Consider the following 16,874-nt stretch of genomic DNA (forward strand, 5'->3'; position numbering starts at 1 on the left):
GTAGGCTGATCTGAGGGCAGTGATGTGGGCATTTCTAGAACAAACATCAAGGCCAGGTTGTATGATTTGCCATCCAGTCCCAAGATGGGAATACACTTTTTGAATGAAAACCTTTTTAAAATACCTCCCAGCTAACTTACATGGGCATTATAAGGCCTCTCCCCCCACCAACTGCTGAGATGACCAGCAAAGCCAAATTGATACAGCTCTCACATCCACCCCACAGACTAGAACTGAAAAGGAAAGTTGACCTTCCTCCATCAATACACACACAGAAGTTTAAACAGTCTAACAAGAGTATTTACTATGAACTCGATAAGATTCTCTCTTTTTGGTCTGCTAAACAAAAAAAACAAAAACAAAAAAAAAGTGTTTTCCCTGCCTTACCAAAGAAAAGGTTACTACTGGGGGAGCTGTTTGTGGAACAGTTTTATTTCTTCCCACTGAAAGGCCATTGTTTAAGCATTTACAGTTTTCCTAGTGCAATACAACCAAAAAAAAAGCAATAACAAAAAAATGCCGCCTTCTTCCCAGGCAACTAAACAGAAGTAGATTTTACTGCAACATATACACATTAAATATAGTATACAGTCCATGCAGCGGCACAGCCATGTTAAAGGGAATCTTGGCTTCAGCCATCAGTGCATTACAGTCCAAATTTCACTTGCTCCAACTTCCTATCCAGACTTGAACAGAAGAATTGCAACCTGACCCAAGTAAAAATAGATGAAGTGCTTTGTCTCATGTGTTACATAGCTGCCAAAATTTCTGCCAACAATGCAGTGCCAAGTAGGGTTGTATTTCTTGTCAAATTCCTAAAAGGGAGAGAGAGTACAGTAGTTAAGACCAAGAAAGCTCACATCAGAACGGTCTGAAATATACATTCATAACTGGTTACTGTTAGATACAAATGCAATGGAAATCTGAAGACAGAGGTGGATGCAAGATTGGACGAGATGATCTCTTTAGGTCCCTTCCAACCCTAATAATCTATGATTACTGATGTGCTAATTAGCAGGAGACAAAAGGGCTGCCCTGGAGTGTGGAAGAGGTCCCATGCTATGTACTTGAGTGATTTATACCCAAGTTCAAGGCCATAACTGCAGATTTTATAAGTCCCCTTGGTACAGTGGTATTCAAGCCACATGCATAGGCTAGTTGTTCCACAAAACCATTTAAACCCTCCCATTCCAAGCCGGCTCTCAGAAACAGTAATTTGGAACGCGTGTTCCAGCAAGCCGTTGGATCTTAAAGGTCACTTGGAGAAGGAAAAGAAGTCAGGCTTCAGGCATTCATAAAGCAGCAGCAGAATTTGTGAGGAGACTTTCTAATGTAAAGATGCAGAATAATTCACTGTCTGCCTTAGGAAGACTTCGGCGAAGCCGAAAGCTAAACAAGTGAAGTAGTGTATCATTGGGATAAACAATTTAACCAATTTAGCAATTGGGAGGGAAGAGTTTCAGGTAAGGATTGAGAGCTCTCATCCCTTCAGTTAATACAGATCTCCCATGACCCAGTCCTCAGGCAAAACTAGGGAAATATCAGAGTCAACAGGAGAAAAAAAACCAAGCAGAAAAAAAAAAAAAAAAAAAAGGTGAGAGCCTCAGACAATACACCAGAAAGCAGCAAGGTACCAACAAAAAGAGTTGAAGTCCTTTGCAAGTAACCTTTCTTCCATTAGCAGGGAATGTGCAGTAAGCCATTTCCTTTATCTCAGGAAAGGAAGCAAATGCACAAGCCATTTTCTTTCCTGAACTTTGGTTGTCTTATGTTGTATTCCATTCCCTTGTTGCACTATCCCAAGAGCCTTCTGGATTAGTCACTTTCTGACCAGGAAAGGCCAGATTAAGAAAAATATTAAAAAAATGGTCTCAAGTTGAGAATATCGAATTTCAACTTGAATTAGAGTTGAGCAGAGTTTAAGTAGTTTCAGGTCCCACACTGGGTCCCAACCCACCCTGCCTAGTTTTGGTTTTATAATATTTTCCTCGTTTCCCTCCCCTCTTGTGTTCTCCTTTGTTACTGTGTGAAGGGCCTACACAAACAGGGGACACCAACTATGCGCAAGATTCCATCAAATGCATAAGGTGAACAAACTGAAAAATACTTTGATCAGTGAGTTCCTCTGATCTTCAGAGTTCCTCAGATAAATCCAAGTAAAGGATTCAGACAGACATGAGGTGTTTTAAGTTACATCATCTCTGCAGGCCTGAGCACCCACAGCTCCATTCACCTCATTAGAGCTGCTGCTCAGAACTTTCAAAAAAAACTCAGTGTTAAGAATATATCAACAGGTAGAAAAGCCTCGGGTGGAAGTGGGAGTTTATTTAGTCTAGAAGTGGTAAGCAGAAGCAAGTAGGTTTCACTTGACTAGATGGGTTGGGGGTTTTTTTTTGTTTGTTTTAACTACAGTAGCCACACAGAGTTTAAATCAAGTCACACCTTCCAAAGATTCAGAAGATTGCAGAGAGATCGCAACAATATATTAAGTCACTACTTAAGGTAAATAGCAACCAAGTCCTTTTAGCTTGGCTAGCCAGAAAGAATGGTCCATTGGTTAAGATGCTAGCCAAGAACTCGGAAAATCCAAGTTCAAGTCTCTCTACCCCAGACTGCCTGTGTGATCTTGACCAAATCATAGAATCGGTCTCAGCTCCCATCTGAGTAACAGGGATAACAGCACTGCTCTACCTCACAGGGGTATTGTGAGCCACCCCGGTGCTATGGTGATGAGGGTCAAATAAGTGCTTAAGATAGTCAACATGTCCCAGATAGGAGCTGCATAATACCTTCTTTATATATGCTGCAATGTCTTTCTCTATGTTGTACTTCTCCATTGCCTGCGTAGCACAGTCTACAGCATCCTGCTGCATGTCCTCAGACATGTCTGCATTCTTGATCACAGCCTTTCTGTCAGACATTGTGAACCTAAGGCAGAACATAAAGTATTAAGATGTGCCCACAGGATTCTGCTATAGTTCTTTCATGCATTACACTACATGGTCTACATAATGTAGAACAGTTCTGGATCGTGTTCTGTCTTTATACTCAGGTTACACCAAACCCCTGTCCTGCCTAACATCTGGCTCTAGGCACACACCACAGTTATCCTAGGATGTATTATTCGGTTGTGAAATGCTGTAGTATAGGAAGCCACTTGGAGATTAGACTAGAGACCGCCAAGTATCACCACTTGTACATACATTTTTAGCTTTAAAACCCCATAAAGCCTATACAGAGATCTACTCCTTTAAATTACAGGAGCAGCAGGCCTGCAAATGGATAAGCAATGGCTAAAGCCAGATTTCCTTACAGGTATAGCCAATGGAGCAGTAATATGGTTCTACCAACAGCAGCCCCTAGACTATGTTTGTCTCCACAGATTGTAGGTGAATGTGTTCAATGGATATCGTGGCAGAACCGTTTATTATGTCACTCAAGCGTGTACATTCCCTTTAAATGTAAGGTTAAGGTTCAGACATTTAGCTGTTCTTGCTAGTTCAGACCAGACTGGAAGCTGTTTCAGATCTAGTTTACCTCTGTGTCATGGATTCCCTTTTGTACTCTGCTCAGCTTGACCAATGAAATCTAAACAGTTTTGCTGGTCTCATGTCCAGCACAACATTGCAATATTGGGGATGTTAGGGTTGCCGGTTCTGCTGGGGAACGATGCATCCATCCAAGCCAAGAGAAGCTACCTGTGACCTTTTAAGAGCCTGAACTGTGGCATGTCTGACAGGGTGTTTAACCTCTTTCCCTCTGCTAACACTAGTTAGGGAGTTCTCTGCTAGTCAGTGATGAGTCACTTATATGAAGTCTCAGATCCCCTGCTCGGGGCACACCCACTAGTTGTAGCTAGTTTTATATATAGTTTTGTAGATCAGCTGAAAGTTACTATTTAACCTTTCAGCCCTTACTCTGCCAAAATGCCCACTAAAAACACACTTGTGAATTTTGCCTGAGCTAAGAGTGGACCTGGGTTGATTAGTACTTTTGATGTATGACCCATTTCAACTAGCACGTGAACGTACAGCCACTTTGAACTCAGTTCTTCCTTATTTTGATGGAACAACTGGGGAATCAAGCATGATATCTGACCAGTTTAGGGCCTTTATTTGAAGGACCACACAAGTGAAGGGCAGCTGCCTAGGTGATGTCCATGGTTGCTGGTTATCACCACCAAGTTATTTACATTTTAAGGATGCAACCTTTTCACAGCAGAGAATGTGTCAAATTAGGTTTGCATAGCCCCATTAAGTTTACAGTGCCCTAACGAGGCTTAGTAAATCTTGAGCTCTATTACTAGCACTATATGTTTGGAGGTAGGGAATCCATACATGTTTAGCTCCATTAAGGAGAGCGTCTTCTACAATGATTGTTTCCTGGAGCAGTCCCAGAAAAACTGAAGGAGTAGCTTTGTTATAGCAACTAAAGGAGACTGCTATCAAGAGAGAGAGAGAATCTAGTTACATAACAGCCTTTTGATTACAATACTTCAATTCTTTATTCTGCCTGCAGTTGAAAACTCATAGTGCTCCCTAATTTATACATTTTAGATAGCAATGCTCAGTTATATACGGTATTAACAACACACACTAATAGCATTAAAGGAAGAGGATGGGAATTAATCTAGAATGCCAGGAAAGAACATGTGCATTTGTAAGAGTTTAGGAAACCAGTCACAGGTGCCTTCCACCCCCCACCACTCCAGATGATTGGGGTTTAAATCACTGTTTAGCTGAAGGGCATAGATCTGGAGCCTCAAGTATGTCAACCACTGCATAGGAAAGCCCTAGAAAGACACCCAAGCACCCAGGACAAGCCACATGTGGGTGCTTTAGAGTCAATTCAGAGGGCATCTGTAATTACATGACTGTCAGTGAGAGATCTGCAGAAAGTATCTTCCTTCCCAGTCTTATTTAGAACAGGATTCTTGGGAGCACAGACAGGCCTGCCAAGCACTAGTCATGCCAGTGGTGCAACAGAAAACAACTCCCTTTTGCTAAGTGTGTAGATCTCTCCCTCCCCCACCCACCCCCTTCTGAGCCATGCTCCCCTCTCTCCTGGCTACAGCATCCTTTTCACAACAGCTGAGTGAGGCTGCTGCAGCCATTGCCATCTGGAAAGGGGAGGGCAGAAGCATGAACAGGTAAGGGAGCAGCATGCAGAGCCACAGCACCAGAGGCCAAACATCACTGGTCTTGGCTTTGCCAAGTGCAGCTACTCCACCTGCAGCTCAGAGCAGCAGCTCCTTCCCAGGCCATAGGGCTGGGCCTTAACAATGCCATGACACCCCTCATCCTCCTGGAAATGGCCAGAGACAGCTCACTCCCTACCCAAGGAGGCTTGGCTGCTGCTGCATTTCCCAGGGGGAGAAGCCACCAAAAAAGGCCTCAAGAGACTGGCCCAGGCATAAATTGACACTTAAACTCCTGGGGAAGAAGCAGATACCTGAATTAATGCCACGGAGCAGGTAGAACATTTGCCCTTTCCTACACGTGAGGGAGGGAACCTTCCTCTTTACCCTTTTACACCTGAAACAGAGACCAGAGCCATCTCCTACCAGCACAGGATTGGTCCCTACACCACCCTAGTGTATTTCCTCCTGCTGCAGCCTGGCCACTGTTAAGCTGTCCCAGGGGAGGAGGTTTCCATGCAGTCCCCAGCAGACCCAGGCACGCTGAGGTCTGGGGGAAGAGGTGTGACCTTCACTTCCCGAGCCTCCAGGGGAAGCGTCTCGCTCGGATCAGGAGGATGACCTTGCCTCGGAAAACGCAGATACTTGGCCAGGGCAGGCCGGGCCGAGGATGCAGCAGCACAAATTACCTACTAAAAAACCACCGGCGGGGAGGGAGGGCTGCATAGGAACCCCATCATGTAAACCGGGGCATCTGAGCAGCAAGCCGGCTCCGGCTCCGGCTGGGGGAAGGCGCTCAGCAGAGGAGTAACTCAGAGGCTGCAGCAGTGGGAGGAACCGGAGCAGCTCCCCGGCTCCTGCTGCTCCCAGAGGAAGGGGCCGCTCCCGGGGCGGCTCAGCCAGGTGAAAGGGGGGGGCGGGTGCAGCCGCCAGCTGGAGGCGGGGGGGGGTGCATCCGCCCCACCCGATTGCACCCCGCTTCGCTTTCCACGGCCGGGCAGCTGCAGCGGAGGGGGGGGGGCAGAGCCGCCCCCTCCCCTGCCCGTGAATGCACCAGGCAAAAATAAATAATAATAATAATAATTAACACACACACACACACACACACCCCGGCTCACCTGCCCCGCGGGAGTCACCGGCAAACGGACCCAAAGCGCCTCCGCCGCGCACTCGCTCTCGCACCCGCTCCGCCGGCCGCTTCCCCCGCTCCGCTGCCGCCGTGTGCCCCGCTCTGCCCGGCGCTCGCTCGCTCTCCGCCCGGCCGCCTCCCCCGCGCTGAAATAGGCGCCCCACCCCTTGCAGTGGCTCAGCCAGCCGCCCTCGCCATTGGCTGCGGCGCGGCCTCGGCCCACAGCGACAAGCGTTTTCCTCTCGCTCTTCTCTGCCTACATCTTGTTTCATCCCACAATGCCACGAGCAGGCTGCGGAGCGTGTCTCGCTCACGGGGTGGAGGGGGGAAAGGAGAGGGAAGTAAATAAGAAACTCAGGGATTGGGGTGGCTTGGAGCTGGGGCCCCTCCTGCAAAAGGGCTTGGCCAGATCTGGTTCCCCGTGGGAGCCTCTTGCATTGTTGTGGGGGTGCAATCAGCAGATGTGTTGCTCAGTTTGAGGCCTGTTGCTGCTTCTGGCCCTAATGCAGTGTAAACCCTCCTGGACTGAAGTGGAGTCACTCGGGATCATAACCGGCCAAGTGGCCCTTAGGTCAGTTTCACAGTCACCTGTGTTCTACACGCCAGCGGGGGTCTCCCTCTCACGTTGATTGCTGACAATTATTGACATCAGAAAAAAAGTTAAGGTGATGGCCAGAGTTATTTACACTAAAGTAATGGACCCAACATCAATTTCGGTTTTCTGCACTGCTCAGTTTTTGTGAGTCCCTCATTTTGGGTCTTTCTTGCACACAGTCCCCATATTTGGACTTTGGAGGCTCTGGATTTCCACCTCTGTAGCCAGGAGCAAAATCTAAGCACTTGTCCTGAAGGCTTGATTCCAACTGAATTTACACCAACAGGTTTCATGTTGATGTGTCCCTGTGGATGTCAGTGGAGTTTTACTCCAGGATGAGATCAGTTGGGTTTCTTAAGTCCAATCACTGTGTCTGGCAAGGATATAGGGCCATTGCTTTACTCGGTGTTTGGGTATCTTAATGCATTCGTAGTGCTTTGTGGTTTTATCAAAGAGCAGTAGTGCTGCACGTCAACTTTGATGTGCACTAATAATAGAAATATGCACTGGCTCAGTGAGATCAGGATTGTATTGCTGGGTCTCTGAAAGATTCCAGGGCACTTTTTATCCAAGAAGGGATTTGCTGCAGTATCTTTGGCCATAAAAATCTACCTATCTTACAGTGGCATGCACTAGTCATCTCTTCTCTTCACCCCAGAAGTTGGTGCATTTCAATAGTGCCATATGTATACGGAATCTTATCCTGCAACTGGATCTACACAAGTAGATCCCTGCACCCATATAAAGCGTCATAATGTTTAGGGAGCCACGTACACGGATCTGATTGCAGGATAGGGGCCATAGTTTGTAAAGTATTCTTGGGATGAAAGGCATTACATAAAAGTAAAAAATGTTTTGCCCGCGTTAATTAATTGTAATGTTGTTGCACCCTTCTACAGTGCCTTCCACCGGAGTGTGTGACCGACGTTAATTAATTAAGCCTCACAAAATGCTCCTATAAGGTAGGTAGGCAGACAGGCAGTATTACAGTGTCTCTCATTTACAGAAGAGGAAATTCAGGCACAGAGCGAGTGAGTGATTTGTCCAAGATCACACAGCATGTTAGCAGCACCGTCAGGAACAGACCCTGTGTCTCTTAATGTCCACTTATGTGACCCTCCTCCTTCCATTGACATTATATCAAAAGCCACTTGTAAGCACCTCAGATAGAAATGTACTATTGATTGACACCCTGCAGTGACTCTGCAACAACATCTCTAGGGCAGGAACAACACATATTGAAAACCATACAATATACAAGGACAGTAGGAGAGGCAGGTTTGTCCATTGTCACTGCTCTAGGAGTTGGGATTCCACTTTTGGCTGTGATGCTGATTTACTGGGTGACCTCAGGCGAGTCACATCCATCTCCCTGTGCCTTAGTTTCCTCCTATGTAACCTGAGGATAATGATACCCTCCTTCATCAAGTGCTTTCGGAACTCATTTGTCTTGCTGAGACTAAAAGGATTCCTCACCATATAAAAACCTGGTGAGGCCTTTGACCAAACTGAGGAATACTGGCTGTTTCTGGCGATCTAGATATCAGTGGTGACCAAGAGTGCTTCCCCAACTTCTCCTGACCATTCCTTGTCTTGTGGAGCTGGGGACAGGTTGGGGGAAGGGGTGTCTTGTGTGTAATAGTGAACTCCAGTTTGCTTGGTGAACCCCATTTTGTTTCAGGGGCTCTACTTTGCATTGTGATCTCCATTATGCAGTGTGACCTTGATATTATATTATAGCCTCTTTTGTGGATTAGAGCATCTGACAAGCTGGCACAGAACAGTCTAGCGCCATCAAAATTGAATGACTCTTCCCTTCTAGAACAATGGGTTTTCTGCCAGAAGGGCTATTGACTTTGAATGATTCTCTGCACAGCAGCTGATGCGATAGGGGCTACAACCCAGAATTCCTCCATCTGAAGCAGACAGGACACAGGAGGAGAGACACATGCCAGAGATCAAGCTAAGAAGTAGGAAGGCAGGAAGGGCTGCATCACCTCTGGTCACTGACTAAACCCAGGACTCAAGGAGGGGTGAGATCAGATTTGGAGAGCTGCATTCAGGACTCTGCTATACAAAGATCTATAACTCTCCAGTGTGCTTGGTTAAGAGTAAAGTGACTGTGGTTAACAAATTTCTCTGTTAAGACTGTGTTCCTGTCTTTTCTGCTAGGTTAATTGAGAAACCAGAACTCTCACAGCCAGGTGGATTCTGGGGGAATGTGTCTAAGCAGCTCAGGAGGGCTAAAGCACTTGTTCCAGTGTTCAAGGTGGCTGGACTGCAGGGTTTCACTGCCCAAATAGGGGATCTGCACCTGGGAGACCCAGACCTAGAAACAGTGACCAGTGACTATCAACTGGTGCAGAATGTAGCTGGCCCATTTTCTTAGCAGTGTTTTGCACGTGGAGTACGTGTGCTCTGTGATTGTACTGTGCAATTCAGAGTTATGGTGGTGATCTATAAAGACATCTATTGTTTGGGTCCTGGGCATCACTACCTCGCTCTCTGTGATTTAACCCATCAGCTGAGATCCTGAAGCAGACAAGTCCTCAGATGCATTTGTTATGGGTTCGAGGGAGCAGTGTTTGCAGTGAAAGGGCCTCAGCTCTGGAACTCATTTCCTTACTTGGTCTAAGAAAGCCATCGTTTGCTGGCCTTCTGGGCATATTTCAGTCTCTCTTTTCTCAGGTTTTTCCTTTTTCATGCTGGAAGGAAAGGTCCCAGTCTCCTAGCCCGGCAAAGACGATAAGGAGGAAATAATGCCCTTTACTAAAGCACCATCTCTGCCTCCTGCTGGAGCCTGCATTTACCTTGCAGGTTTCCCATCCAAGTACTACCAGACCTAGCCCTGCTTAGCATGGGAAATCTGATAAGATCACAACTCTAGGTGGTGCAGCTCCAGACAAGTGTCCCTCTCCCGAACAGGGACACGTGCTTACATCAGCTTCATCTCCAGTCACCACAGGACCTTCTGTATCCAGTTTGTAGCTGTTTAAACTTGACTGTAGTGGCAGTAAACATAAGAACCCTAAGATATTTCTGAACTAAAGGACGTTTAAAGGAAGCAGGGATGAAATGAACATCCCCTAGCCGATGGCGACACCTTGAAAAGACAGACAGAGCACCCCAGATTAATGAGGCCACTCTATAGGGGGGCAATGGAAATAATTACTTTTTCACACCCCTATATCCTCACAGAAGGTACAGGAAACCCATCAGTAGGTAAAAAGAGAGTAGTACAAAGGAACTGGGAATAATAAGACTATTAAATCCCAAGTTAGGAATAAAACTCCCCATTCATCTCTAAATCAAGGTGAAAGGTTGTGTTGTTCCAGTTTTATGTCAGGGTAACTCTGCTGCACGACTGGGCCTAGTTTCTTAAATGGCTACATTGGAGGCCTCCAACAAAAAAGGAAAAGGAGAGGAAGGTTGTGTTGGAATTGATCTCTCCGCCTCCTACACACCTGTAAATAAGATTTAGCAAGACAAAATGGTAGGGATAACTTGCATACATTGGCTGGGAGAACAGCCTGGACAGTGATCAGTCATGTAACATACCTTAACTATAGGCACATATGCATCACCTGAACAGCTGTTTAGTCTTTCCCGCCTGGGAATCCTGCCCTCAATAACTGTGCTCTCTATATATACCTGGTCTCTTGGCTGCCTACACATGTGCCCATCTGTCAGTATGGCATCACGCCTGCTTGAATTTTGGTTACTCCATTTCACTTGAGCATAGGTGCCAAGAAGTCATGGCTTTAGATAAGCAGCCTATAAAAACACAGCGAGTGCCATCTCCTCTGCCACGCTGCTGCTACAACACACCCCCTTAAGCTCCATTGCATCCTTTGATGCCCAAGAATGGATCGGTGTGGCGTTCATAGGTGCATCTGGCTCGTAACAAGACGAATTTTAATTGCATGAAGGGCCTTGAGATCCATGGAGACCACTTGGGGTTCTGAAATCTATGGAACATGACAGTAGAGTTGCTTCTAGGAAGACAAGTGTTGGGCAGATAATGGCACCCGGGGGACAGACTGGAGTTCATTTCTCCAGTTGTGCTCTTGCCTGAGAAGCAGCCAGCTAGGTGCTTCCCTTTTACTAATTAAGTGTATTATTTTTAGAGTGATGATTGCGAGCAATGGGATGCCATTCACAACTAAAACAGCAAATAAAATATGACTGAGGAAGCCAAAAAATCCAGCCATTCCAATGAATCAATGGGCAAAGTAAGGGAGAGATCATGGAAAATACTCAAAGATTAATTGATTCCATTTTCGAGACCTTAGTCTGAACCTTGACTACACGTACAGAACAGCCCAGGATGGTAGAGAGGCAGTGTGAGCTAGTGGCCAGGGACCTGGTTTTGACAATGATGTGTGTAGCCACTGGAATATGAAGGAAAAAAAGGGTTTATTCACTTTACATAACCATCTCTCTCAAGCACTATATCTGAAACACAAGCAATCACATTCAGAGCTACTGACAGTTATTTTTCTTCATTTAGAGACACCGCAATCACTGATAATCATTGTTTTGTGTTTGATACATTGAATGGAGAGCTTGACAGTTTTCGGTCTTCTTTTAAAGAGGAACAGCAAAGAAACAACTAAAACTGTTTAAAAGAGACACTCTCGGCTAGTTTAATCCCTGCATTTAGGTTCTATGGAGGGGGAAAGATTTACAAAACGTAAATGCTTACAAATATATATTTTTCTTTTCTATCTTTTTTTTTTTAATGTATGCATTTGCCTTCCATGTGTGGGCCTGATTCTCCATTGCCAGGCACCTTGTAGAGTCATTTGCAACAAAGTAAAATGAATACTTCTCTGCACCAAATAGTTGTACTCCTTTAACTATTCCAGTATAGTTAATCTGTGCCACTTTGCTAGCATGTATGTCATTAAATAAGCATAAAGGCACTTTAGACTGATCTGGCTATTTCCGTATGGCAAGGGGAATAAACTATACCGGTATAAGGCACCAATATGCCAGTATAACTGCATTCACACTGTGGCCGTGTCTAAACTAGAGGCACTTTACTGATATAGGTATACCAATATACTATACTGGAAAAAATGCTCCTAATGTGGACATAGCTTATACCAGCAAAGTGCACTTAGGCTGTCTACACTACCAAGTGTACTCTGGCATAGCCCCTACCGTAGCTGCAACGTATGTCAACAGAAGGAGTTTTTCTGCCAGTGTAGGAACACCACTTCCCAAATGAAATTAGCTATGCCAACAGAAGCACGTTTAGGTTGGCATAACTGCTTTACACAGGGGATTTTTTTGGTGTGGTTTTTACTGGTATAGCTGTGTCTACACTAGGGATTTCTGCTTGCACAGCTATGTTGGTCAGAGCTCACACCTCTTCATCCCTCAGCTGACATATCTATGCTGGCAGAAGTGCAGACCTGGCTGAGAGTTTGTACCAGTTTAACTCTATCACTAAAAAAAAAAAAAAAAAAATCACACTCCTAACCAATATAGTTATACCAGGAGACCTTTCAAGTGTAGACAAGGCCAAAGTGTAAAATACTCCCAGGTCAGAATGGCAGTTGCACGGCAGTTTTGTACCAGTGGAAATGACTGCGCTGGGAGCAGGGCAGAGTCAGGCCATTCTACACATCTACAGAGGAGATCTTGTTGGCTGCAATGAGGTTGCCAAGGTGTAACAGAGAACTGAATCTGACCCCTAATATTCTGTTAACTAGGTGAGATCTGAAACGGTTATTTCTAAAGCTGTGCACTGCACCTGCCTGATGATGGTGCATTAATTCGAACAAAGCGTTTTTTTTCTTCTCTCGTACACAGGCATCAGAGTTCAATGTCCAAGCTGCATGACCAAAGCATGGCTTCTGTATCAAGGGAGGCCAGGCGTTGTAAATCACCCTCCAGATGTTGGGTTGGGCACTCTTCCACCACATGAGTTATTGTCTGCAACACCGCTTCACAGTCACAGCATGGGGGGGGAAAACCAGGCCACACTGGTGGATAGCTGCAGCAACTGTGGATGAGCCAGAGAATAGCTGTGAGTCTGGTCCATGATCTATATCAAGTGAGCAAGGAGACAGGTGCTGCAATGAACTCCTGAATGTACTTAGTGCCTTAGACGCTTTTCCACCAATGCTTCCACTCTGTAAGGATGTAGTATTCAGCTCCCTGGGGGTGCTGATTGTCTGTGCATGGTAAACGGCCAATTGTGCTCTCATCCAAGAGTGCATGGGCTGCCATAGCAACTGTTGAGAGATCAGGTATGGTGTGACACAAGAACAGGTTTCCACTCCTGAATATAAGCAGACCGTTGAATCGAAGCTGCATGTTATTTCCTGTCTAAAACTGGTCCATCAGTCAACTGGAGATGTAATGGGTTGTTTTCATCGGTCACAGCTCTCCAGGCAGATTTCACAGCAAACTATTAGGAGCTATGCGTGTTAGCACACACAGAGACTGGAAACTGGTATATAATTCAAGTAGCTACTAATAATACGAGTGGCCAAATTCAGCTCCATGTCAGTAACCAGAGTGTGATGGTTGCACAGCTGTATTCAAGTGGAGCAACCACCATGGCCCATACAGATGTCGGCAGGACCAAAGGGTCTGCTCCCAGGAAGTGCCTGATAGTTTTCATATCAAGGTGGTACAGGAAGAAATCTTAGTTTTCAGGGATTCCAGATGAGGCCAGTAAGTCCAGCTACAGCCAAGTTTCATTCCCGAGTGACCGCAGAATGGAATGGCAGCAGCATTCCTTGCCCATGGATTGAGGTAGCTTGACTGGCAAGAGAATTATATAGATGAACAATAGTTGCCACTGTCTTGATTTCATGAGAATTAACCTCCATTGCTAGAAGTAAGTGGTCAAAATGCCGAGGTCTGGGCTGAGATTCCCTTCAAGCTTGTGGAATTCATTTCCAGTATCCACAATACAGATGTCAGTCAGCATACACATACTTTTCGGCCTGAGTTCTAGGGAGGTCATATGTCTATGTACAGGGGAGCCAAGAATGACCCTTGTGGAAGGCCATTACAAAGATGTTTCAGGTGACTGATTTTTCCCTGGACTTGCAGGATGCAGCTTCAGATGCTAATAATTTCTTAGGTGAATCAGCACTGTCAGCCTATAAGGAATCACTTGCAGCAGCTTGACAGTCAGCCCAACGTGCCACACAGTGTCGTAGGCTGCCATCAAATCAATAAGGACTGCACCAACTTTTTTTCCGGACTCAAATGCATTTTCTGTACATTGGGTCAGACAAAGTAGCTGGACTCAGATACATCATCTCCTCTGGGAACCAGCCTGAATGCAAGGCAGCTGAGGATCAGTGACCTCTTTAATCTGCATCAGGATTAGTGTCTCCATCAGACTGTATGGAACATACAACAGAAAAATCAGTCAGTAGCTCTTTGGGACTGTCAATAGTTTCCCTGGCTTGGGGACAGCCATGACCTTTGCTGTTTGCCAGACTTTAGGAATCCTGCAATCCTGTATACAATCATTCAAAAATCAAAGGAGCCAGGTTTTGCGGGTTGACCCATAGTGAGAGACAACCTTTGGACCAGGTATTTGGGAGAACATCAGTGCTACTACCAAGCTTTCTGTGATAAAGCTCTGGCTATTGCAAATATATATATACCCAGGGAATCTCGTCTACAGTTCATTCCTGGATGGTCACCTGATGAGTTTATATCCACCAAGAATGAACAGGAGGTTTGTGATAAAAGTAGAGACCTTTTTTCCCTCCTAAATCAAACTAGGCAAGAGTGATGGAGAGAAACTATCTCCAGATTTAACTTCATGTACTAGTCGCAGATCCTGGCAAACTATTAGGAGAGTCAATAGAGATTCCAGTCTTGGCAAGAGGGAATACCCACTCACAGCAAACTCCATTGCATCCCTGCAGGTGACCAGAGCTCCTAACTGAGAAAAAGGTTTCAGCTGCTCAGCTGAAATGGTAGTTGCTAAGAGATGGAAGGCTCAGAATGTGGATATGAACTTGATGGCTCTTTTTAGTGCTCAAGAGTTGAACCTGGCTATGCATCAGCTGCAGCCTAACAAGGCTCCTAGCCTAGATAATATCCACAATATTTCTTATAACCCAGAGTCAATACTTTTGGCAAGTGTTTTACAAACCACATTAAGTAAGGATTGGAATAATTTCTGGCTGCTTTGATCATTCCTCTCCATGGTGCAGTTTTCAGTGCCTAGGTTAAATCATCTCCCTAGAATCCCCTTTATAAATCCTCAGTACATTCTCGGTATATAAATGGTGAAATGCTTTATAAAATTCCAGTGGGAAACTGTCACAACAAGCATTCAAGAATTTGATCACCGTAAAAGATTTCATTAACATTCATTTCAGTCTCAGGGTCCAGCATTTATTGTTCATGAATTTAAAACAATAAAACATTTTGATTACCTACCTTTCTGTTTATTGCAAAGTGCCTCAGTTCTGATCAAGAAACGTTTCTGTGTCAAATGTGTGCTAGTCTCACACCCCTCTGACTCTGGGAATCAGGTTATCTTGTGTTCCACTCCTATGGATACAAGGTGAATCTAGCCGGCAGAAGGAAGGGCAGAAAGGTTCGATTCCTCCTCCCATTGTCAGAATACACTTTCCACTCCAGGGTTAGAACTCAAATATGAGACTGAAATATTAGATATGCTATGAGCATTCCCCAAAATACCCAACCCAACTACTCAGAAACAAAGAGATGGGTCCCTGTCGTCCTGTGACTGGGAGAAATGACCCTTCATAGAAATTATTGCATGCAACTGGGTCACGTAGTGTTCTCATCAGCATTCTGCACAACTGCCAGGCCATTCAATCAGAGAAAGCAGGAGGCTTTCAAAAGCAGAGCAGAAGCTTGGTATCATAATGGCACTGGGGAAGACAGAAGGCCACCAACGCTCTAGCCTGAAGTCCTTTGTATTTCTGAGAAAAGCCTCAGAGTGAGCAGGGTCTGCCACCCCAGAATTTGTTTTCCTTTTGGTGGGAGGGTACGGATTCGTTAACCTCACTTTACTTCCTCTCACACTCCAATCCGAAGGCAGATTCTCCTCCAGGCAACGAGAGCTGGAGTAATTAGTGCCCTTCACAGAGGGCAGCTCTACCTAAATGACCTCTATGACCTCCATGATTGTAGCGCCTGAGCTGCTCACAATCCTTACTGTATTTTTTTCATAAAACCCCTGTGAGGTAGGGTGGTGCTGTTATCCCCCACTTTACAGATGGGGAACTGAAGCACAGAGATGCTAAGTGACTTGCCCAAAGGCACACAGGAAGTCTGTGGCAGAGCAAGGACTTGAACCCAGGTTTCCTAAGTCACAGACAGGCTTGTGCTCCAACCATCCTTCCTCATTAAGATGCCAACCTCCAGGGACTGAGGATGGATGTGGTTATGTCAATACCACAGCTGAGCAGCCCCAGAGGCAGAAGATTGCCTAGAAGAATGGGATAATAAGTGGAAGTTTCAAGAAAGCTGAAAATAATAAATCATCCAAATGGAATGGGATGTTTTCCACGGATTGGACTAGAATGCCACACTAAGCTCACCTCTAGTTTTCAGGAACCATACACTAGGCAGCTGGCTATTAGCTATCATATATGCTGGTTTCAATACCAGTACAGTACGTATATCCCTGCCCTCTGATTTGCTTCTGCTCTTGGAACCCACTGTCCATGTGCTCAAAACAAACACAGTGACCTCCACTTTTTCTTCTAAGTGTAAACCTCGGGCCAAACTGTAACCTGGAGTTCACAGGCATAAGTCAATTTACACCAATGTGCACAAGCTGAAGATGTGACCTGTAATCTCTAAACATTCCAGCCACAATTGAGGGTGCTTCCGGCTACATCATCAATAGCAGCATGCTGGGCTTAACACACTCCTTGTAGTATAGCTACAGGGCTGGCGCTACTGTTTAGGCGACCTAGGCAATGGCCTAGGGCGCCAGAATTTTTGGGGGGCGCTATTTTTCTATGGGGGCGGCACGCGGGTCCGGTGGA

At 45.5% G+C, this 16,874-nt stretch overlaps 1 protein-coding gene across 3 annotated transcripts; it reads right to left on the reverse strand.

Annotated features, from left to right (window-relative positions):
* Nucleotides 1-409: 409 nt before the first annotated feature.
* Nucleotides 410-6,379, reverse strand: DYNLL2 (dynein light chain LC8-type 2). Of its 3 annotated transcripts, none has more exons than XM_030536635.1 (3): nucleotides 6,248-6,379; nucleotides 2,790-2,928; nucleotides 410-815 (listed from the first exon to the last, which is right to left on the reverse strand). In XM_030536635.1, exons 2-3 carry the CDS (start codon nucleotides 2,919-2,921, stop codon nucleotides 678-680), a joined length of 270 nt encoding a protein of 89 aa, XP_030392495.1. In that variant the 5' UTR covers nucleotides 2,922-2,928; nucleotides 6,248-6,379; the 3' UTR covers nucleotides 410-677. The 3 variants fall into 3 exon arrangements, with proteins under 3 accessions (XP_030392495.1, XP_030392494.1, XP_030392496.1); XM_030536634.1 differs by having other exon boundaries at nucleotides 6,256-6,377; XM_030536636.1 differs by lacking the exon at nucleotides 6,248-6,379 and adding an exon at nucleotides 5,452-5,546.
* Between the last annotated feature and the right edge of the window lie 10,495 nt (nucleotides 6,380-16,874).

This window comes from Gopherus evgoodei, chromosome 17 (genome assembly GCF_007399415.2).
Source record: "Gopherus evgoodei ecotype Sinaloan lineage chromosome 17, rGopEvg1_v1.p, whole genome shotgun sequence".
In the NCBI taxonomy this organism is placed as follows: Eukaryota; Metazoa; Chordata; order Testudines; family Testudinidae; genus Gopherus; species Gopherus evgoodei.

Bases quoted from the DNA above. Each gene is read 5' to 3' on its own strand.
- DYNLL2 (XM_030536635.1), bottom strand. From the start codon at position 2,921: ATGTCTGACAGAAAGGCTGTGATCAAGAATGCAGACATGTCTGAGGAC. The intron at 816-2,789 runs GTATTATGCAGC...TCTCCCTTTTAG, and splicing joins TTGCAGCATATATAAAGAAG to GAATTTGACAAGAAATACAA.